The following is a 23,798-nucleotide window of genomic DNA, read 5'->3' as shown; positions in this document are numbered from 1 at the left end:
CACAGCAGCGCTGAGCCTCGCTCTTCCCACAGGAGGAGGCGAGCACCCGGAGCAGAGAGCATTCAGTTCAGAGTCGGACTCTGGCTCCCTCTACTGTACAGGAAAGGAATGTCAGCTGTGTGTGTGTGAGTGAGTGACTAAAACCCTGTTGTCTCTGTGCTGTCCTGCAGTACCTCCCGTCTCAAATGCTGGTAAAGTTCATGGCCGACATTGCCCGAGGGATGGAGTACCTCGGGAGGAAGAGCTTCATCCACAGAGACCTTGCCGCTCGCAACTGCATGTAAGCACAACAACCTTCCCCCGCTTCCACTTTTCTCTTTTCTCGGTTCCTGTTTGTTTTATCACTTTCTCGTTCTGTTGAAGAGCTGATTAAAAGTAGACCCCGCAAAAAAAATACATTTTGCGAGAAGCGAAGTCATGACACTTTTGCATGTGCGATTTTATTTCCCACCATTCCTCTTCTCCCAACAATGCAACGCTGTAACACTGCGGTTTCTTTGCCTCAGGCTGAACGAGAACATGAATGTCTGTGTGGCCGACTTTGGCCTCTCCAAGAAGATCTACAACGGAGACTACTACAGGCAGGGCCGGATCTCAAAGATGCCCGTCAAATGGATCGCCATCGAAAGCTTGGCCGATCGCGTCTACACAACTAAGAGCGATGTGGTGAGTTCACCTGTGTGTGTGTGTGTGTGTGTGTGTGTGTGTGTGCTTGTTTTAAACCTCCCATCAGGGGACCGGTCCCTACAAGGTTAACAATATATTTTAGGGTTATTTGGCTTGAGTTTATGGTTAGGATTAAGATAAAGTGACTCTTCTAAAATATGTCTTTTGAGGTTCAAAAAGACCTGACGTTGTTGCTAAAATTGGATTGTTTTAGCGGTGGTTAATTTCACAGCAGAAACAAAAATCAAAACCTCCATCTAAAGGCCCTGATCCCACGGAGTGTGTTTTGTAGGTTGAAAATGAAAGAGTCTGTGCTCGGCAACCACCGACTTAGTGCTAGCATTAGCTTAACACAAGCCATGAACTGTTCGTCACCTGCTGTACTGTGTTCAGACCACCGTAACTACGGTTGGTAAACTCATGTAGCTCCAGGTATCCAGCAATAATCACCACAATGTGCACAAAGCACCAGTGACTTCAGCTACTGTTCTGCTCCGAGTTGAATTGTTTTCAACTGGACGTGTTCCGGGGCGCTCTTGCGAAAGCATGAGGAGCCCCCAGGCTGCTAATATGTGCTCTGTCTGAGCAGGGCCTGAAGCATCCTACTCTACAGCTCATTGGCACGCTGCATTGTTTCCTAATCAATCATTATTTCACCAGTACATGATTAATTACATTACTTTGAGGCAAATATTTGGAGTTTCAAGGAGAGTGACAGCACCAGACGGAAGCTGTCACTGGAACAGTTCTCTGACATGGAAGAACGTACTGTGCAAACCTTTAACAGCCACCTTTCATGTCTACAGGGGCTGAGTGTGGTACAAAGAAGATGTTGGGAGACTGTTGCTTCAAGGTTACCCTAATGTTAAAGGCATAAGTGAGGCATGAAGCTGTTATAGGAACGTTTACCCTCCAGAAAATCGAGAATAGAGCTTGAGTCATTTTTACTCTTTAAAAACTGAGAAGTGAGCAAGGTGTGTAAAAGCTAAAGGTAGTTTAAACCTCTTTAACCCTTCCCTCTCCCCTCTTCACCATCTGTCTCTCTCAGTGGTCGTTTGGAGTCACCATGTGGGAGATCGCCACGCGGGGCCAGACTCCGTACCCCGGCGTTGAAAACAGTGAGATTTATGATTACTTGAGACAAGGAAACCGTCTCAAACAGCCTCCAGACTGTCTGGACAGCATGTGAGTGTCCTTCACTGTCACGTTCCACACAAGACGCACTCTGATAGCTGGCAGCTGATAATGAAGTACCTTGGAAATCTTTTTGCCTTCTGATTCGAAATAGCTTTTTGAAGCAGTCATGGCTAGAGGCTAAAAACAGTCTAAAGTCGATCTGCTCTTCACAGAGGTCTGATGATGCTTTGTTTCGTATTTTTTTCAAATATAGATTCTTCCAATTTGAAAAGCTTGCACCCTTCCTCACAATATGCTTGAGACTGGTATTTTAATGATTTTGTTAAATTACATTTTGAAAATGAATTTCACCTTAAACTGTTAAACAGCACTTTGAAAAGCAGCTTTTTTCCTATGATTTATTAACAATGTCCGAGGAATATTCCACAGAAGGGAATATATAATTTGGTGTTAATTATAGGAAGAATTCAGATAACTTTCAAAGCCAGCAAGTTCCTACCCATACATTTTTTAAGTTTGTAAAAAGCATGAAAAGTTAGCTAAAAGTAATTAAGATAGAAGACATATGATTGGTATTGGACAAATCCAGCTATATTAATAACAATAAATAATACATTATTGGGAAGTTTGTGAAAAAAAAGAAAGATGAACTATAATTTGTGACGTCTTGTCCAAACAAATTCCACACAAAATATGACACAGTTTAATTCTTGGAAAATATTAGGCAATGACTGGACCAACACAGTGAAGTGTTAATGTCTTTCACATGTTTTGAGTGTAAAGTTAACATTTCCTCATCCTCTCCAGCTACTCCCTGATGTTTTCCTGCTGGCTGCTGAGCCCCAAGGACCGCCCCCCATTCGAGGCCCTGCGCTGCGAGCTGGAAAAAGCCCTCGAGGATCTGCCGGACACTCAGGACCCGGACGAGATCCTGTACGTCAACATGGACGAGTCCTCCATGGAACTAGGGGCCGTCGGCGGCCGCGACCCCGCCGGAGGGCTGTTCCCTCTCTGCCTGAAGGGCCTGGACTCCATGACCACCGTGGAGGTCCACCAACCCAACCGCTACGTCCTCTATCCCCAGCACGAGACCAACCGAGCCCTCTCGGACTCCCTGGAGAGCCTGGACATGCCGGTGTCGTCCTCCACAGCCACGCTGCCTCTACAACCGTCCTGCCACTCCACTCCCAACCCCACCCCGACTGTGGAGCTGCTGGAGGACAGGGAAGCGTCCAAGAGAATGCCCTGGCAGTGATGGCGCCGCTCTTAAAACATGACTCGTGCGGCCCCTTAACCCCGAGTCCAAGAACCGAGATCCAGCCTCTTGCTGACTGTAAGAAACCCTAATGTGCCCCGACATACCGATTTTTGCACAAATGCACACACAGCCGAAGGCATTCCGAGGAAGTGAAGGAATTATTTCCTCTCTCTTTTACATATTGTACATATTGTTGCCCACGAACACTGCAGCACAATCAGAGAAACGCATTCCCAGTCGCTATAGCAATAAAAGACCGGATCTGCACAGCTACTTGTATACAGCAGGTCGATCTCCTCCATGTGATTAAGCTACAACAAGTCTCTGTGAACCCAGCTCAGACACTGCCAGGCTGAACCCACAACCAAACACACTCAGAGGCCTGAACGCCAACGCGGACGACTCGCACCGGCCGAGGAAAGCGTTCCTTTGACGGAGAACCCTCACCCATCCGAGCCCCTGCTTCTGTGCAACTCAAAAGCAAAAGAAATGGCAGGAAAAGACAGGAAGAAGCCGCAGAGTCTCTTTCACTGACGGTGTCATCATCTGATGAAGACCACTGGCTGCTCTACGGTTATATACGACAGTAAGAAGAGTTTAACGACAGGAATCCTTCAACTGAAGTTCACCAAACCTGAAGTTAGAAGACTTTTTCCCTACAGCAGCAACAGAATATGAATGAAATTATATTTTTTTAAATAAGTAATAACAAAACAATTAAGAGACCAAAATGTACAAAGATAATATTCCACTGCAGGCTTTTGGGACTTTTTCATTTGAAGCAGTTTTGAATGAGGAGTCTACCATCCACAGTCGTTTGTATGATAGCCTAGCGTAGCGCTCTGGGTCGTACTGCTAGTTGCACATGAAGCACAACGAGACGTTTACAGGTCACACAAGGCTTTCGTCCCGAGCAGGAGAGACGCCTGTGAAAGTCCTGATTCAACCGGTCTTCACTGCTTTTGTCATAACTCAGGAACCTGACGTGGTCCTGGTCCAACAAAGAGGGTACGAACAATCAGAGGCAGGAGGATGGACTGATGGACGGTACAGACGTGGTGGAGTAACCCAGGGCAAACGGCAGGATAAGCTCCTCGCCTTTGCTTTTGGCTCAAGCACAGTGTTATTACACATTTTGTAATTATTATTTTTTTAATGCTGATTTTTGTATTTCTACAACTTTGCACTAATGTTTTTTTTATATATATCATTGTATGTTTGTAATTTGTATATATATTTTTTATGCATTTTTTTCATTTTATGTCATAAATGCTTTCTGTTCAGTCCTGCAGACGCCTCGCAGGGAACAACTTGCATATTCATAAAGGCAGAGAATAAAAGCCGAACAAAGCGTCGCAGGGCGTCCAGTAAGGGAACGAAAGGCCGGGGAACGCGATGCACCTCGCCTCCTGTCGGCCTCCTGCCACTCTCTCTTATTCTGGGCTGTTTTTCTGTCTCGAGGTTTAGCATTTAGTAAATAGAAGTCTGGCACCAGCAGAGTCGAGGAGGAGACAGAAAGCAGCAGCGAGTGTGATCTGCTTTGAGGTTCACAAGCTGCAACTTTGCATCATGCATGCACTTATTTTTATATATATACTGTATATATATATATATATATATATATATATATATATATCTTTGCTTTAGTTCATCATTTTGTCATTGGAATGGAATATAGTCCAACACACATTTTTGGGAGATCATTTGTTCCAAATAAGGCGCTGTGTTTCTCAGCTGTATACATCAAAAGGTACTTATATATACACTCTATATATATGTATATATATATAGAGTTTATGAACCAGTTTACAGTGATATAGTATTAATGAAATTCTTTGTTGAGATTACATTTCGTGCTGTACATTTGGTACTGTGTTATCGTATGATCATCGTCCCGCACCGATTGTGGTGCTGCATAAACATTTTGACCAATTTTGAATGCAGATACTGTGTCGCACCAGCCAGTGTGTTTGAAACATTGTTGCTTCTTTTGGACAAAAATAAAAAAATGATCCTCCAAGCAACTCCCTGTTCAGTTCAGCCTTAAACCTCAGAATGTCACAACTTTACCTTCAGTGCCTTTCAGAGAGCCAGTATTTTGCATTCCAGTCGATGTGTGTGTTGCATTGGGAGACGACTGTACTATAACTGCCTTCATACTATCGCTGATTTGTAAACAAAAGTTTTATACAGTACCCGCAGTATTTTGTATAAGAAATAAACGTGTTCATCGTGAATGAGCTCTCTCCCCGAGCTTCGATGGAGCCAATGTTAATCTCATCCGCATCACGTGTTCGTTCATGTTTATTGATTCAATACAGCTGATGATGAGGTCAATAATTAATATTCATGATCAAACAGCAGGCTGACACATCCTTTTGAAAGATCATCCCACAGCTGAAAAATAGCTGAGTAATGTACAGAATGTGTAGTTCCTACAGGAGTGTGTGTGTGCGTGTGTGTGTGTGTGTGTGTGTGTGTGTGTGTGTGTGGTCTCAGAAGTGGATGTAGGAGATCTGCAGGTCTCCTTCTATCTCCAGCTGGTCGATCTCTGTGAAGGACTGCAGGCGGTGGGAGAAGTTGAACAGGTGCTGCCCGTTCACGAACACCTTGAACCTCTGGTTCCCGCAGCGGATGGACATCTGAGGCACGAGGACAGTGACGTTAGGGACGTCAAGACACGGCCGAGTCGGAATGATTTAAGACACACATGAAGGACAGACAATACTCACGTCGAAGTACTGTCCCTCAGCGAAGGGGCTCACGCTGAGCTCTCTGTCCTCCTGGCCCCAGTTACCTCCGATCATGCTGTTCCTCACCACGACGCCCTCCCTCACCCTGGGGTTGATGTGGAAGGCGATGTCCCGAGATCTGCTCACCACGAAGTTGATGCTAATTCTGCAACACACACAATGGAGTGTAATCCGGGTCTGTTAGCAGCATTCACACTATAGTGATGGCGGTGTATGTATACACTCACACACACACACACACACACCTGTCTGCTCCATAGGGCAGCATGCCTCTGATGATGATGGTCCTCTTCGGGTACATCCCTCCTGGGATCATGTTGGAGTAGGGCACCGGCTGTAAACACAACACAGTTAAATGTAGTTATAACAGTTAAATGAAAAAACAAAGATCGTGTCCCCTCCATTTTTAAGTATAGGTGTAGAGTTTGGTAGCATTGATAACTAGGCTAACATAATCAGTGTTCATTTGACTGTTACTTTTTTAAACTATGATTTCGCCAACAAAGCAGATTTAGATTTGAAAAGCTTGCCAGCACCAGTGGTAACTTGTAATTAGTGTCATGGAGGCCTGAGTGAGAAGCTTCCTATCACTAGAAGAGGTAGATTACATCATCGCTCATATGACCCTGCACCTTCACCACAGGTGTTAACCAGCTGTCATATTTTAATTGTTTGTTTTTTTCTTTTTTGGGGATCAAATTGAATGTGTTGCAGTTCCTCTTTGTGACCACTAGATGGTCTGAATCAACTCTAAATTTAAAAAAAACTCTTAATACAAAGTGAGGACTGAGCAAATAAAAAATCTTGAGAAATAGAAGTGGACGATGAGAACAGTGATGTGTAATTCATCTATTTGTTTACCCAGAATCCCCATTACTGTCAAGGTAGAAATGACTCTTCCTGGGGTTCGAACAAAAACACTAAATACAAATGGAAAATGGAAAAAAAACATGAAATAAAAATCCAAAGCAAAAGAAGGGAAGACATTTTACTTACAGGGTTGTAGACCGGCTGCCCGCCCATCCCCTACAATCACAACAACAGATTGATATTGGATTAGCAGACAGTCTCACACACTGAGGGCTTTATGAAGGTGCAGTCATGCAGTGTTCTCACCGGCAGGCTTGATCCTGGGAATCCTCCCTGACAGGAGAAAAAATAAAGCTATTTGCATACAAACACTGAATACACACTGTTATTTACATGCAAACGAATTAGCTTGGCTTCGTTAAGTTTAGAAAAGGTGTGAAAAACACAAAAGGACCATTTCATACCTCCATACCACCTCCCATGCCTCCTGGATATCCACCCTGTGAAGAAGCACAATCTTTTATAAAGAAAGACTTCATATATGATTTTGTCATTTATTGTGAAGTAGCTCGACCTTGGTCGGCGTTTTTTTTTTTTTAATTAATAAAAAATACACAGAAGACTTCATTCACCCCCATGCCACCTCCTGGATGTCCTCCCCGTTAAAAAGGGGTGAACATGTTAAATACTGTTTAATGATGCAGTTTATTGAATTTTGATAGTCATCCTAAGTATACTTACTTCCATGCCTCCTCCCATTCCTCCTGGGTATCCTCCCTAGGTATCATTTAGAAGGAGCAGGCTTACAGTAAATATGTTCACTGTATTTCACTGTATTTTATATTTTAAGCAACATTTAATGGAAACTGCACTTAAATACCAAAACAACATACCCCCATGCTACCTCCTGGATATCCTCCCTGTTGAAAAGAAGTGACCGTTTGAAATCCTGTACAATGCTGTGTTGAACTTCCTTGTTATTTTTAAAATATGCATACTTACTCCCATTCCTCCTCCCATTCCTCCTCCCATTCCTCCCTAAAAACACCAAATAGACGTGTAAGACTAAACAGATGACAACCCTCAGCAACATGCACTCTATTCAGCTCGAGCAGAAGCAGAAGGCATTTAGAAAGCATGATCTATGATGCTGCTGAATATTTTTGCCCTTAGCAAAGCCCAAAGCATGGAGCTGACAGCTTCGGGGTCAGTGAGCCTCACTCCGATGATGTTGATCGTCTGGATGTAAACGTCTCCAGCGATCTGCATCGCACGGACTCTCTCCAGAGGGAGGCGGTGTTCGAAGGTGTAGAAGTCATTCCCGTTGACTTTGATCTGCAACGGGATCACGTCAAATGTTAGGCAGAGTGTGTGTCATATGTTCCAATGATGAAATATTGTGTACACGTTGATAGAATATTGTTCGCAGGTATGCGTGGCCCTCTGGTTGGTCTCACCTGGTAGCCCTGAGAAGTGGCCATGATGACCATTTCAAAGCCCTGGCCCTTGGAGAAGGGCATGTCGTGGATCTTGTCCTCAGACCCCCAGGACCCCTCCTGACAGGAGTTGAAGACCACCTTGTCCCAGCCGTCAAAGCGAGGGTTGAAGTGGAGGGCGATGTCGCTGGACTCGGACTCATCGCAGAGCAGGTTGAGAAAGAACCTGCCACAAGTTACAGCAGGTTATGGGTAAAGCAAAGGAAAGCAAACAGCGCAGGTGGGGCCAATTGTAAAAAACAATAACTGAGGATGTTGTAAAAGAGTTAGAGATGTAAGGATAATGAGAGGTATGTGCAGTGTTTACTTTGGCCGGTAATGGCCTGTAAAAGTACCTCCGTGTTTTGCTAAGGGGAGGGTTGGCTGATAAAAATGGAGCCGTGTGTTCTGATATCCAACAATACAAAGAAACCTGCTCCACCCAGATTTGAGCTTACACAAGGTGTTCCCAGAGTCAAACGATTCTGGCTAGAAATGTAATAAAAGTCCCATTGCTAACAGCTCACACAAGTTGTGTTAACATGATCCTTCTTGTGGAACTATTTTGAGACAAATATACCGTTCAGAGGTCTGTGATCGCCTTGACTCGTTTCAGTCAGACGTCTCGATGGTCTTTTATGCTTTTAGGTTGTAGAAAGTCATCTTTACAAATAGATGTTGTGCTATTTTGTATGAAGGGTTTGTTTTGTACATGGAGAACACAACAGCTGGAAGGACAGAAAGAGACAAAGATCTCTCCGAGCAACAGTTGAATAAGAACAAAGGAACTCAGCAGTCTTTGGTGAAAGAAACTGGAAGCTCAGCATCGAAATGTGAGCAGGTTTAAACAGGAACCACTTCCTGTTTCTGTGTCGATGGTTTCAACATAATGCAGCTTTAAAACGCTGGAATATGAACAGGTGTGTTGCTAATACTATGTGAATGTCGGCTGAACATACTATGGACGGACACATCTAAGTTTAAACTTCTTCCCCAAAGTAATTAGAGGCCAAATTCACCGTTGTGGTTCAATCATGATTGAGGTCCACTTACGCTTTTCTGAACAGGAAATAGATATTATTAACGGAAAGAAGAAAAACATCAATACAGCAGGTGACTCTAAGCTCTTGTACAGCAGTATATACAGTGTATATATATATATACACTGTATATGTATATATATATATATATACTCACCTTGTAATGTCCTCAGGAATGGACCCCTGGATGTAGATGGACACTCCTTCCCTCAGGCCTCCATAAATGGGCCCCAGATAGGGAATTGTCTGTACGGTGCACAAACAATGTTCATCCATCCACACTCACCACAAAGCTCACCACACAGCTCCACATGATTACACAGTAAACAGATTCACAGAGTGAGGATCTGGAGGATGTTATTTAGATTCACTGTTTACTACCCTTGGAGGCAGCGGTGGGAAGAAGTATTTACTCAAGTACTATTTTTAAATCACTTCTCAAAACACATTTTTACAGACTGGCTTTTATGTGATGTCGTCGCTTTTCCGTTTTATTTTCATTTGTTGACTTTACTAAATAAATTGTCTTTTCTTTATTTCCTAGTTTATTTCTATCGTATCGAATGTCTCACTGAGTTTTCTGTTGTTGTTATTATTGCCTTGCTTTTGCTGCTTTGTCTGTCAAAGCACTTTGTAAACTCTGTTTTTAAAGGTGCTATATAAATAAAGATATTATTATTATTCCTAATAAATTCACTGAATCCTATAATGGAAATGAAAACGATGAATATCTACAGCATCCAATGACGACTATCCAGAATTATAATCAACCAAGAAGCCCACACAATTCTGAAATCTTGATACTTTCATTAATGTGGACAAACACATCAGAAATGAGACATCTGAAATACAGATATTTTCATCTGGGGTATATGCACAAAAAATATTCAATCTGTGTCAGTTTTAGGTCATATTGTTGTCCAGAGTGCAACATAATTCTGTAGCAGAATGTAACCCCTGTGCATGAGTGCAATGCAGTGCCCAGCAGCAGATACTCACAGGGCCGTAGATTGGCTGATAGCCAGGAGGAGCAACAAACGACATGACAGCAGCGGCGTGAGACGGAACCGGGAGGGTTTTGTCAGGAAGTGGTCTCTGATGGAGGCCCAGTTTTATACCAGGGATGAGGGAGGGGCAGAGCAGCGGACCGAACCCAGTGCCCGCATCACCGTGTTGACTTTGGAGGCACGAGATGCACGTTAACTGCTGACCCAGCAGAGGAGTGGCACGGTGCAACAATAGACTGGAGCGGCTCATGAAGCAACGAGGAGAGGAAGTACTCGGATGCTTTAAGTCAAAGTAACAACATATAAATACCACATTACAAGTAAAAGTTGTACATTGAAAACACTTGAGTAAAAGTATTTTCAAAAGTAGTCATAAGACAGAAACTGACCTCTCAGAGTGTCACACTATAATTGGAATTCTATTACCAATGTATGATTAAGCATTTTGCTGTTGAGACTGGTCCAGATGGAGATGATTTGAGCTATTTTATGGGGAGTTTAATCTCCGAAAGCTCATAATTCATAAACTCACTGTCGGTTTGTTTTGAAAACTCTTAATCTGTGCAGTAACTCGTACTTAAAGCTGTCAAATACGTGTAGTGGAATAAAAACCATCCCTCGCAATATCAATGGAGTAGAAGTGATAAGCATGAAATAGAAGTACTCAAGTAAAGTGCCTCAAATGTGTACTGAACATGTACTTTACTTTCTTTACTTTCCACCGCTGCTTTTACATTATTTCTTCATTCATAGTTACTGCTTTAGAACACTTCCTTAATCGAACACAGTAAACCATTCTGACATGATACAATCTTTAAGCTACATCTGTTCGTTTACTTCTCTTTGGTGGTGGAAAAGACAACAAATGTTGAATTTTCTGAATTGTATATCTGTGTAGAATATGATCTCAGCACATTCATTGAGAAACCAGATAGAATTGAAGGAGGGTCTGTCTATGATTCATAACATATCTAACCCAGCCTGCCTATAAGGCAAACAGAAACACAATAACTCATGTCTGCCAGCATACACTAACTTTATATGCATACTTCATGGAGGCAAGAGGTTACTTCAACAAATGCTACAGAGTAAACATTCACGTTCACATACCCACAGACACACAATCTGTCAGGGGACAAAGGCTGCGTCAGTGCTGCATGGGTGTTTCCTGAAGGGCTTAAGCCGTAACAATCCACTTCTGATATTTGATTGAGATAAAAATGTTGCCTAAGCTGCCATGACACTGCCAAGCAGGCTTCTAATGGGGGACATTTGATTCACTTCGCTCACTTTCGAGTGCCACAGCAGGCGTCTTCATCATGACATAGTGTCACGGTCAGTGCTGTAAAGACCCAATAACCAGCTGAAGATATCATAACTTTTATAACGGAATCATACCGCCAAAGAACATTCTTCAGTCACTATGCGGCCACGTCTATAATGCATTATACACATATTCATAGGGTACAGTTCTATAAACAGACTATAATGGATTGTAAGCACTCGTTAACACTCATAATGCTTTACAGGAACATATTATAAAGCATTGTATGGTGACTCAAGGTCAAGTGTGATTCCATGATGTTTTTTGTAAATACGTAGATCATTTGAAGTCCCATGGTTGTCGTACATTTTACTTTTTTACAATACATTATAATCACTGTTATAATCCAATTATAAGTTACTCTAAATGGTCATTACTTGCTTTAAGTAAAGTTAAAATCAGATAAGTTTTGCGTGTTTTTCATAGATTTAATGTCATTGTACTGACTTAAATATAATATATAATACATTATAATGTATTAGTTCTATAGGAATAATAAAACACTATATTTTGATACTTGACCTTAGTCATTATAAAATGCTTTATAATGTGTTTATGATTGTTATAAACCACTGTCAATATTTAGGAGTGCTATTAATTATGCAGTGCTATAAGAAGATACCGCATCATAAATATGTTTTTAATGCATGTAGACGTGGCGTCATACAAAGTGTAACCACATTTTCTTATTTATAGAGGATATTATGGGGAATTAAATCCAAAGGTAATTTGACTTAAACCACAAAATATTATTGTTTTACTGTAAATGCATTTGAAAGAAGACATATTAAGGGAAAAATGTGTCAGAAATAAACCACCATGGAACAATTAAAGAAGAGAACCTGAACATTGTCAGACGCTTACAGACCGTTTTTACGTGCAAGTTATGTAATATGCAAATGTCTGTTGCTGTTCCTACCACAACATTTACAATACGCCTCAGGGACGCATGCGTACAGACACACACACACACACACACACACAGTGAGCTTCACATGTAAATGAGGACACATGTCCCAGTTGTCCTTAAAATAATCTGTTTATTCTGTATTGAAACACAGGGTTCAGTCAGAGGACACTCAGTCAGGTGGACAGTCGAGATCTCCAGTCCGGCGCCTCCGCGTGGACCACAGCGGCAACACACTTCAGAGTCATCGGCAAGCAAAACACTGCTCTGCCTCTGACAGTGAGTCGAGACATTCGATGCGAGACGGAGAGTTTGCATGTGATCCGTCGAAGGATGAGTGAGACGGGACTGTCTGAGAGCCACGCAGCGCACGTGACTCGGAGAAAAAGAACCGATCTATCGTAAAAACCTAACGAGCAAAAACAAGAATGTGCTCTTCTGACTGCAAACTGGGCATTAACTTCAGTGTGAGAACGAGTCTCTCCACCGCTGTGGGGGTTTCACAAACAGGGACACGCGACGTGTTCAAGTCCGACGATCGCTCAAATTCCTCAAAGCCCTAAAGAAAAATAAATATATGTATTTATGTAAAATATGTCTGTTCATCAAAAGGCCTCTAAGCAGCCCAGACGTTACTCCGTTATACACATGCCACTGTGGCCAAGATGTACGCATTAAATACATTCACCAGTTATTTCAATGCACAGACAAAAACTATTTGTGCATAAAGTGTCATGAAACAGACTGTCGGCCAGAAATACAGACGGGCTAAAACGGTCGTCTTCAGAAGATCTGATCTGCATATAAAGAAGAAATAAATACCCGTGGCATCATCCTGCTCTACTGCACGTGTGCACATCACCGCTGCCTTACATGGCGCAGAGACACCAGCGGAGCGAGGGGACCACATGCGTCCAGGGACGCATTGTAAGACTTCAGAGCGCAAACTGGGTTTGTCCATACAGCCGATTCACACCGGTATGTGTCGCGTACGCAGAGGACACTTTATGATCATTCACGATGGCCTGTGTGTAGACTGGTTTTCTTTCGAGAGAGGGAGAGAAAAGAAGAAAGGGAAGCGAGACGGGCCGAAAACATTCAGCGCTCCCTCGAGGATCTCGGAGACGACGGTGAGCAGCTGAATTATTTTTCTTTCAAAACGCTCGCGCTCATTGAAACTCCAGACATTTAGAAATGAAATATCAAATGGCAACAGCCATATACAAAAACACCAACAACTCCCAACCGTACAAACAATATCAATAAAACATATCCACTCTCATCTCAAATAAAAGTGTTGAAGCTAAAAAGCAGTGAGATTGCTATAGGCACTAACACGTTTACAGCAGTAGCGACTGAAAGAGCCCATTTTGTATAAATGCACTGATACGCAAAGGCAGTCTATGTATATTTCACACCAAAAAGGCCATGTAGTGTTTTCATAGCGCAGTCAAAAGGCCCCTGTCTGTTTATGCCTCATGATATTATTCTTCTGCTTCCCTCAAACCTCTCTCGTCGTCATCGTGCTGCGGGTGGTACAGCAGTGCAGTCAAAGTGTGCATAGCTTCAAGATAGGAGAAACTAAGAAAATAGACGTGTTCAGAGTCTACATTTGTAATCTTTCCTCCCTCCTCTCCTCTCCTCTCCTTCTCCCTCAGACATTAAGGATGCAGGACGTTATTGGAGCTGATCCTCGTACTGCTTCCTGAAGCAGTCTCCAGCAGGGAAGAAGTCCCAGCATCGCTCCTGGTACAGCTTCCACACGTAGGACTCCTGATACACAGAGGTGGAGAAAAAGAAAAAAGAAAAAGAAAGAATGATTTCATGAACAAAAACCGATGTACACCAACCGACCGTATGCGTGTCTGTTTACTGACCTGTCCCGTGTGTTCTGTTTCATCCTTATTGATGAGATACATCAGGAAGAACCTGAAGGTGAAATAGAGAAAACAAATCAAACATAATACATTTTAAACAGTAAAAGTGCAGTAAAAACAGGCGATAGACTCCTTTGCCATCGTCAGTAGACGAGCACGCCTCTTTTCTTTTCCTGGTGTGTCGTGATTGACGTCATGAATACTTCGTTTTATATCTGTCACTTATTCAGTCTCTTTCAAACTCTGAAACCAGAGATTGTTGGAACGGTGGAAAGACAAAAAAAAACACTGTTTTGATGAGTTTTATTTCGTTTCTGTCAAGTTTGTTTGTTTGTATATTTCCATGATCAGTGAGTTAAAATGACTGTTTTTCTGACTGGAGTCTGGTGGCTTTGTACGTCAATAAACTATTGAAATTGCCTCAGTCCCTGTTGATCAGATATATGTCGTCATATATTCTCTTGTCGCATGTCGCATCGTCAGTAGACGAGCATGCCCCGGAAAAGGGGAATAAACGAGTGCGTGTCCCCCGGGTGTCATTCGTCCCGGAAATGAATACTGAGTGAAGACAAGGCCAGATGTTAGTGTGTGTTAGAAGACTAAAGCCTATTTCCCACTGGACAAGAACATCAACACTGCAGATGTCTGTCACACCGTTTCTTTCTTGTCAAGTCACGTCATATGCTGCTATGTTTTAATAATAAAGGTTCAATACTCGTTTGATGCCTGTTTCTGAAATGATCAAACCCTCAGGGGGTTTAGAGGACATCTGGAACTCTGGAAGTAAACAGTAAATGAGTGGAAACATACTGTATTTAAAAGGAGGGTCACATCTGCACTCTGCCAGGTAACTCACATGTAGTTGGCCAAGTTATGTTCTTCTAAGGTGTGCGTCTCGAAGCCGTGCGGCGTCGTGTCAAAGTAGTCGCTTCCAATTCCACAGATGAAGCACTTAGTCTGGAGGGAGACGGGACAGTTGAGGTGAAACACGCTCTCGCCTTGTAACTGAAGGAGAATCAGTGACGTGAGGCGTTAAATCCCCCTGAGAGTCATCATCTTACCTCCATGTCCTCTCTGACCTGCTCCTGCTGGTCTCTCAGCTCTCCAAAGGCATCGATGATCAAACCTGAGAGACACACACAGCACTTCTCATGAGTCTGAAGATCAGAGGTCTTCTCAACACAGTTACCATGTCTACACAGGTCAGTGTCTGAGCTTTTGGACGGATGTTTTCATCAGATTTAGAATTGGAGATGGCGAACTTCAGGTCACAAAACATTTTTTTCCTGAAATGTCTTCTCTTATTCCTTAGATTTTCCAATTATTCAAAATCTCTGCCCCTGTTCACTCAGTCAGGAGACTTTCCTCACATCACATGGGAAAACACAGACATCTGTCTGCGGTAGCTCTGGATGCAACTCATGTATCCAGTTGTTTGCTCACTCCTACACACACATCTTCACTTAACCCTTACTATTTACATCACTTCTGGGTTGTCCTGAGACTTGCATTACACTGCAACAGTTGTTTGAGTTTGTAAACTGATCTTTTGAGATAGTTTTGCAGTTGTTAACTGCAGCCCCCATTTACTTCAATTCATCTGGACTTTTCTCCATTTTTTGAAATCTCTGTTCACCGTGGAGGAATGTGAAACAAAATGAAGGCAACACGGAGTGAGTATACACGTAATGATATGTAATCATATGTAATGATGTCATTTTGGGAGTGTAGTATTCTTTTGAAGCTGTTATGTGTTTAATTCTGTGATTATAGCACTTTCAAATGATTCTATTGAAACAAGTTTTAGTTTGAGACAATCCAGGGGAACACTGGTGGAATCCACAACCCATCCCTCCTCTGCTCTCTCTGCCTCAGCGCACACAACCACAGGCAGGCACATACCGGTATGTCGAAAGTGTTATGGGAAAATATGTCAGTCTACTGTTTTAGGGTTAAGAAATGTGAGTTTTAGAAGAGCAGGCACTAAACCTTGTGTCTTCTAAATGAGTCTCGTAAATTTCGGATCCAGGGGTCTTGTGATCTGTTATCTTGGTATCTGTTTTCCTGTGCATTATTTGTCTTCAAAGCATGACCCTCTTTAGGTAATTATGATGGGTGATGGTTCACCGGTTTATTCCGTCTCTGCAATACTGTGACTTAACTCTTTGACCAGTTAACAGTGACATCAAAGGAAGCATCTGATGTCTCCATAAATATTGTGGGACAAACTGATAACAAAGGGATTCGTAAACCGGCCATAAAGTGCCTTCAGGGTATCGTAAAGACAGGACACTGTGCTTCAAAGAAAAACATCTGCCTTGACTGGTTTCCTTCTTCTTGTTTATTCTTGTTTGCGAACCAAGATAACAACTGAGGATAAATGTCCACGCATTTGACTATGTTGTCAGAGCACCTCTCGCAGATGACGGTGATGTGTCTGTGAGACTGTGTTCTCTTTGCTTGCAAGCAAATAAATTGACTATTACAACTTTGATCGTTCATCCAGACTCTGTTTCATTTGACATTGATTTGTTAACACTTTAACACTCTTCTCCCGACTATTCATAGAAATATTCCACAACAAAAGCTCTTCACATCCTGTTAAATGACCCCCAAACAACAAAGAGCACTTTGGGAGAATTCACCCCTCGTAAAAACATACCCTGGATGATAGCCAGCAAGATGACAATGACGAAGAAGAAGAAGGTGATGTCAAAGACCACCCGGTAGAGCTCGTACTCGTCACCGGCCGGGTCCTCAATTTCATCTCCTATTCCACCACCAGCGCGCACGCCAACGTACATGTGGAACAGGTAACACTGCGGGAGAGAGCGGCGGAAATCATGTTTCACAACACAAAGTAAAGGAAACACCCGGTCCCACGGCCCTTCATCCATCTCTCTGCCCCGCCACTCACAGTCATCATGTCGTCACACTTCATGTCCGGTTCGTCCTCGTCCTCACTCATGTTGTAGAACTTGCGGAAGAAGTTGAAGGCCACCACGGTGTACAGGTACACCACCACGGCCAGCAGCCCCACCGTCATCATCAGCTGCGAGGGACAGGTTTATGGGACATTAGTGTGCGGTGTGCAGAGAGCCTCGTGATGCATCATTCGAGTGGAAGTGTGCAGACCTGTTTGCCGTTGTGAGTAACAGAGGACAGGATGGTGCGCAGGGTTTTGACACCCATGGCGATGTCCAGAAGATGACAGGCAAAGAAGAAGTTGTTGTAGTGTCCGAGCAGAGACATCAACGTGTACCAGACCAGGTAGAGGAAGGTCTAAATACATGAGAGAGGGCTGTCAGTCACACTCAAGCTCTCATTGTCCAAATCAAACCATGAACTGCTTCCTTAACTCACATTGTCAGTGAAAATAACACCGAACTTCCAGATCTGGTACTTGATGTCAATGGCGGTCATCCTAGGGAGAGGAGGACAGGTTTGTTCTCTGATAGCATGCTCTTTAAACGCTGAATGGTTCATGTGGAGAGTGGACAGCACATACCAGCTGAACATTGAGGTGTCTGGTTCATGCTTCTTTTCATGAGTCATGGCGCTGACGTCCAGAGAAGCCAAGTCCATACCGAGCAGCTCCGCAATCCTCTCTCTGCCGTAGATGTCACCGTATTTATCCAGCACCTGGGTGTCACACACACACCGGTGTCATTTCACTGCAAGAAAATATCCCTGACATTTCAAATCAAAGCTGTCAGGGGAAACAAACTCACCTTTCTTTTCACAAAGTTGTCCCAGTAATTGTTCGGGAAGGATCTGCATTGAGAAAGAAAAAGCATTTACCATATATTAGAAGTCTGCAACCTCACCAGAGCGCGACTAGCCTGCAACATCAACCGCCCAGGCTCCATCATCATCGTCAGTACAACAATCGACATAAGTGTGTGTGTGTGTGTGTGTGTGTGTGTGTGTGTGTGTGTGTGTGTGTGTGTGATATACAGGAGAATATTTTAATCTGATATTATTATACATTGAGTACTTACCTTCACATGCTATCGTGCTGCTAACATGTAAACTAACATGCTTTATCTATATAGTAAGATGCTATTTTTAGTCAGGTTTCAAATTTTTTATTTTATTTTAATTCTGTTGTCATTCCTTTCAGGCTTATTTGAACTAACAATAACAATCGTGTAAAATCTGTGATACCCCTAAAGAACAATATTAAGAGTTAAAGGTGGAGTAAGCAACTCTGGAGAAACCAGAATTAAACCAAGACAAACCTAGATTTTGAAAGTATCCAACTGAGAAAAGCCCAGCGCCTCCCTACAGGCCTCCCTTTGAAGCCACTCCCCCAAACACACGAACGCACACAGCCTGACTGCTGCAGGAGGACGAGGGGGCGTTGGGCGGGAGGAGCTTAGCGTGTTGTTAGCGTGTCCAACTACCTCATGTCTCACATTTATGAAAACACGCAACAATGAACGGAAACAAATGTAGGCTATTGTTAGCACTCCCATCTAGGAGCAGCTGACAACCAAATATTGTTGAGAAAAACGAAATGTTTGGCAGACAGGCAGTTCTAAATGATTGGACGGGCTTATTTCAGGCCTCTGACCGTCACAGCTACAGGATATTTTATATCGTATTTTGTCAGAGCATTTGAGTTGTCAGTTGCTGTCTGGATCTACAGAGAATTTCAACAAATATCACTAAAATGTTTCGAACATGAATTGCCTCAGCCATCTTTTAATATATAATGAACTGTCAACAATCACCAGTTGTTCAGGTTCTGTTTTCATTTCTTTAGCAGGTTTGTGAAAACGTGGAGAACATTGGCTTTTGTCATCATGTCTTCACAGAAAAAAGTGGTGAGTGAGTTTCATTAAACAAGTGTTAACAGGTCTATTGTCCTGAATATCTTAGGAGAGAGAGTTTGATGCTGAAACGTCGGGTTTGGGCTGGAATGAATCAGTAGGGTTGGGCCTACGTCTGATGATGTAACAGGGCTCTTACGGAGTGTTGAGCACCAGTCTGTCCCACTGGCCCTTGATGTCGTCGTCCTCAGGCTGCTCAGTGACATAGACACCATCAAACTCTAACTTCCTGGCCAGCTCCTTCTCTCTCTTGAAGATAACCAGAGGGACCTGAAGGGTAAAGAGGGAGAAGAAGACACGTTGCTTGAAACCCACATTCCGACACAAAAGAAACCCCCACGTGTTTTGTTTTGTGGTGCAAACACCGCGTACCTTGAGGCAGTTGTAGCCGATGATGCAGAGGAAGGAGAGGATGGTGTGGACGATACCGAAGAAAGCCATGGCTGGCTCCATGTAGCCTGTGCTCTCTTCCAAGAAGTAGTACAAGGGACTCTCCTCTTCGTCATCTTCTCCTCCCCCATCATCTAATCCGGACCCATCCTCCTCAGCACCGGAGCCTTCAAACAGGCCAGAGCCCTCAAACATACCAGAACCGTCCAACGGTTCCGGTGCCCCCATGCCTGGAGGACTTTCAGACACCTGGACCGGTCAGACACAGAATGAGTCTTTTAATTGTTAGTTTATTTGTGCAGCATGACGGCAAAAAAAAAATGTCAAGGGCACATTGCAAACATTACTTTTTAATACAGTAAGGTGGTAATGAAAAAAACATTTCAAATAACTTGCAAATTTAGTCATACGTTAAAAACTACCTCCTGGTGGCCATTTTTTGTGGTCACATTTTTTATTGAGATAAGGATATGCATTGGAAATGACAAATAATAAACACATAATTATAAATATATATATATATATATATATATACATATTGATTTACACAAATAAAGAAAATAATTTATTTACCCAATCATCAGTAGATCCACCTCAAATTTGAACATTGAGCCGATCCCAACAGAAGAGTTCCTTAATAAACTCTTTAAAAACATGTGCATGAGCCATCTCTTTTTTGCAGAATAGTGTGTGATGCCGTGTGCCTCAACTGTATCATTGCTCCTGAATGTCCTCCTAACAGCTGCAAAAAAGATGCTAGCAGTGTGATGGAGTCACACGATGTCAGTGGTTATGTGTTTCTCTATGTTGTTGGTATGGAACGTTCAGCAGCTATATGGTGATTAAGAGAAAACCATCTGATCCTGGACAAAAGAGTTGATGTCACTTTATTGTAACACATTCCTCAGTGTGCTTTATGGAGATTTATTTGGGGGGTGAGTTGATTCCGTGTGTCGTCTAACGTTAGGTACAGATGCACAGACCTTGTAGAAGAGCAGGATGAAATTGAGAGCGAAGGAGATAAACAGGGCCAAGAACCGAAAGTTGTAGAAGTTGCGAGAAAGGTAGTTCTGTGAAGAAAACAACGGTACAGAGTCCAACCCAAATGAAATCAACATCTCAGTCTCCATTTCTACCTCACTTCATTACTTAAAAATACCAACATGTCACAGAACATGTCAGACTATAGCCCCATGTGGTGGCCAACAAGAAAATTCCTAAAATATGTACTGTAACAGAGAGCTCCTCACCATGAATTTAATCCTCTGAACCTCCAGCTCATTCCACAGCTCGAGGCCCTCCTCGTCCGGTTTCTTGTCCTTCTTCGACTTCGTCTTCACCGTCTTTTCCTCTTTCACCTCAGGCTCCTCCTCCTTTACCTCTGGTTCAGGCTTGGCCTCCTTCTCCTTCTCTCCATTCTCGGTGCTGGACGAGACACATCAGGTGAAACACTTTTTTCTCTGGACTGTTTAAACATGCATCGTGTTCATAAAATAACAGAAAGAACATGAAGGATAGCCAGCATTTATAATCCTTATAATCAATTTTCTTCTTGTAAATTTGAGTTTTTTTCTTCAGAATGAACCACATGAATCACAGAGAATATCCAATTTTTTTCTCATAGATTTACAACTTTAATTTTGGATATTGGAGGTTTTTTTCTGAGGATATGAGCCCCCCTCCCACAGCTCTGTAATAATAATAATATTTTCTTACCTAGAGTGGCCCTAGTACATTGTTGTACTGTAGATATGTGATCATGCGAACACTGAAAATGTCTTGACACATTTCTGTACAAAAAGTGAATTACATTCAAGATGATTCATAATTACCAGACACATTTGCTCTTAAATGTGTGAACTCTAAATGTACATTTACTTGTAAATTTGTCAATTAGCTGACATGGCTGCAGGTCTTAGCTGAGAGTGAATCAATATTGGCTTCATTTTCAGCAGAAGCAGCTCAGTTTGGATGTTGATTCTCAGCAGGCAGCCAACTTACTCTGCTTTCTCGGCCTCCAGAGGAACCTCTTCTTCAGGTTGAACAGGTTGAACAGGTTGCGCTTCCTCTCCAGGTCCTCCCACTGTGCCTTCCAACTGTTTCAATAATTGTGTTGCGGTTAGTTAACGGATTAATGGAGAGCGTGCACGTTAAACAACAGTAACGGACAGAACGCCTCACCAATTTCCTCTTCAGCAGCGGCGTGCCCTCTGGAGTCGGAGGCTCCTCAGTCGTCGTCTCACCAAAGTCTCCGAGTCCTCCAGGAGCACTAAAGCCAGGCAGGCGTACACCTTCCCCTCTCTCCTCGCTATCCTCCTCTTCCTCGTCTCCTCCCGCAACATCCAAGAGGTCCGACCCTCCGTCTGCGTCTTGGATCTCTCGAGCCCCCGGTTCGGGCGGCAGGTCCTCGTGGACTTCGTCCTGCGTGGGATCTGGCATGCTGGCTAGGATCTCCGTCACCGTCATCTTCTTGGCGACCTCCACTAAGCCTCCGCCGAACAGCGCCTTCCATATGAGTGTAAAGAAGCCCTTGCATATGCCGTACACGAACATCAGGATACCCATCACGACGGTGTAGATAAACGTAACCAAGCCGATCACCATCTCCTTCACCGTCATTTTTCTGAGCTTGCGGTACCGACGCCGCAGGTTACGGAAGGTGAACATGTTGAAGAAGTCAAGCACGCTCCGCAGGAACTCCGCAAAGGCTGAGGCGGACTCTGGAGGTGCTTCATCTCCATTCTCTTCATCGCCCTCCGCAGACTCTACTTGGTCTCCCCCGCCCTCTTCTTCCTCCTCATCGTCCTCCTCTTCGGCGCCGTCTCCCTCGGGCTCAGAGATCGACGCGGCGATGTTCATCTCAAAGATGGTGTCCTCGCAGAAGTTCACAAACATCTCCATCTTCTCGCTCTCCTGGCCCTCGTTGACCACGTCAAAGATGAACTGCCGTTTGGACTCTCGGACCTGCGGCATTTCCCACTGGTTGCGGTTCGCCTCGCTGATTTCAAAGTAGATGCGCTCGATCTTCCTGCTGGCTCCCATGATCTCAATGCGGCCAAGGAAAGGGCGGAAGTAGTTGATCACGCTGTCGGCCTGCTCCAGGAAGTTCTGAAGGCGGGTGTCGTGGGGCACGTGCTCCGACAGGTTCGTGAGCAGGACGGCGATATTGAAGCCGATGTCTTTGGCCGGCTCCTGGAACCGATCGGCGAATTCCTCGAAGTTGATCATCTCGTTCTCGTCGGCCTCCGAGCAGGAGAGGAGGAACTGGATTTCTGAGGGAGAGTACTGCTTCTGGCTGTCCATGGCCTTGGAAAAGTCCTTCTTGGAGATTAGTCCGCGGGGGTCGGTCACGTAGTCCCGGAAGGCGTCGGACGCCACTATGTCCTTAAGCTTGAGGAACATGTCGAAGAACTTGAGGATCATCTCCACGTTGCTGGAGGACTCCACCAGCATGTCAACCATCTGCCTGGCGATGGTGCCGTTCACCACATTGCCTGCAAGGAGTGGAACAAGGACGAGAGCAGATGAGAAATGTATAGAAAGCATGCAACGGAACAGAAAGGACGTCACTAGACTGGACGGACATCGTACCCTCAAGCAGAGACAGAAGCATCACCACCATCTCCTTCTGCAGATCCAACAGCTCCTTCAACAGTCCAATTTGACTGGAGTCCTGCAACAAAACCAAAAACACAAAGCAAAACACAAAGAGTGGAGAAATATGTTCTTAACATGTGTATTGACGGATGATATATTACAGTTTGAGAGGATATGTGCATCTTTCAAGGACAAAAAACGGGGGGAGTAGCTACCTCAGAGTGTGCTCTACTCCAAAAATGATCCTGGGTTTGCATTTTTAATAAATAAAGAACATGCATTTTTTATAATCACAGATAGTACACTTGATGTGACGGACAGCAAAACAAACACATTGGAAACACAGGCAGGTATGAGAGCAGGGAAGAAAAAAGCAAGGCCTTCCCCCTTTATCTGAAAGAGTGGCTGCAGCATTGGAGCGAGGAAGACGAACAGAACTGCAGACGCTGATCTTAGCGCTCCTGAAGACCGGCACCAGTAGATAACAAGAGCTGCTAAATTGTTTAGACAGTCTAAAGTGGCAGTCAGGCTGGTGAAGGTCTAGAGGAAAAAAGCTTTCGGGACGTGCAAGCATCAGCCACCTGTAAAATCGCATTGGTGGCTTTTAATACCTCTACGACACAAAAGAACAAAATATAGAAAAACAGCAGAAATACAGCGAAATGAAAAGAAGCAAAGCGAAACATTTAGATGCTTAATTAAGGCAACAATGTGAAATGAGT

The 23,798-nt window shown here is 43.6% G+C and overlaps 3 protein-coding genes across 4 annotated transcripts in view; 1 reads left to right on the top strand and 2 right to left on the bottom strand.

The window, feature by feature from the left end:
• LOC306780094 (tyrosine-protein kinase receptor UFO-like) overlaps positions 1–5,321 on the top strand; it is a gene marked incomplete at its 5' end in the record, with an annotated part of 29,404 nt that extends 24,083 nt beyond the window's left edge. Inside the window, 4 exons of the mRNA XM_079272303.1 lie at positions 171–280; positions 507–666; positions 1,715–1,851; positions 2,611–5,321. Of these exons, the coding sequence (XP_079128429.1) occupies positions 171–280; positions 507–666; positions 1,715–1,851; positions 2,611–3,058 (855 nt within the window). The 3' untranslated portion in view covers positions 3,059–5,321. The remainder of the gene's footprint in view (positions 1–170; positions 281–506; positions 667–1,714; positions 1,852–2,610) is intronic.
• A 235-nt stretch (positions 5,322–5,556) lies between these two features.
• Positions 5,557–10,256, bottom strand: LOC306780071 (galectin-4-like; the record flags this gene model as incomplete). Its single annotated transcript, XM_079272271.1, has 12 exons — positions 10,139–10,256; positions 9,297–9,385; positions 8,082–8,286; positions 7,846–7,959; positions 7,627–7,653; positions 7,518–7,544; positions 7,089–7,124; positions 6,931–6,957; positions 6,811–6,840; positions 6,060–6,148; positions 5,794–5,959; positions 5,557–5,703 (listed from the first exon to the last, which is right to left on the bottom strand). Exons 1-12 carry the CDS (start codon positions 10,181–10,183, stop codon positions 5,557–5,559), a joined length of 1,002 nt encoding a protein of 333 aa, XP_079128397.1. The 5' UTR covers positions 10,184–10,256.
• Positions 10,257–11,000: 744 nt separating this feature from the next.
• Positions 11,001–23,798, bottom strand: part of ryr1b (ryanodine receptor 1b (skeletal)) — a 72,024-nt gene continuing 59,226 nt past the window's right edge. For both annotated transcript variants that reach the window (XM_079272536.1, XM_079272537.1), the window contains 17 exons: positions 23,071–23,152; positions 21,661–22,973; positions 21,481–21,575; positions 20,730–20,904; positions 20,463–20,549; positions 19,462–19,728; positions 19,229–19,359; positions 17,986–18,028; positions 17,763–17,896; positions 17,618–17,678; positions 17,390–17,536; positions 17,172–17,306; positions 16,917–17,073; positions 15,316–15,380; positions 15,111–15,211; positions 14,255–14,306; positions 11,001–14,150 (listed from right to left, as the gene is read on the bottom strand). In XM_079272536.1, the coding sequence (XP_079128662.1) occupies positions 14,055–14,150; positions 14,255–14,306; positions 15,111–15,211; positions 15,316–15,380; positions 16,917–17,073; positions 17,172–17,306; positions 17,390–17,536; positions 17,618–17,678; positions 17,763–17,896; positions 17,986–18,028; positions 19,229–19,359; positions 19,462–19,728; positions 20,463–20,549; positions 20,730–20,904; positions 21,481–21,575; positions 21,661–22,973; positions 23,071–23,152 (3,141 nt within the window). In that variant the 3' untranslated portion in view covers positions 11,001–14,054. The remainder of the gene's footprint in view (positions 14,151–14,254; positions 14,307–15,110; positions 15,212–15,315; positions 15,381–16,916; positions 17,074–17,171; positions 17,307–17,389; positions 17,537–17,617; positions 17,679–17,762; positions 17,897–17,985; positions 18,029–19,228; positions 19,360–19,461; positions 19,729–20,462; positions 20,550–20,729; positions 20,905–21,480; positions 21,576–21,660; positions 22,974–23,070; positions 23,153–23,798) is intronic.

Source organism: Melanostigma gelatinosum (assembly GCF_949748355.1).
Source record: "Melanostigma gelatinosum genome assembly, chromosome: 7".
Lineage (NCBI taxonomy): Eukaryota > Metazoa > Chordata > Actinopteri > Perciformes > Zoarcidae > Melanostigma > Melanostigma gelatinosum.
This window is presented reverse-complemented; position numbering and strand designations above follow the sequence as displayed.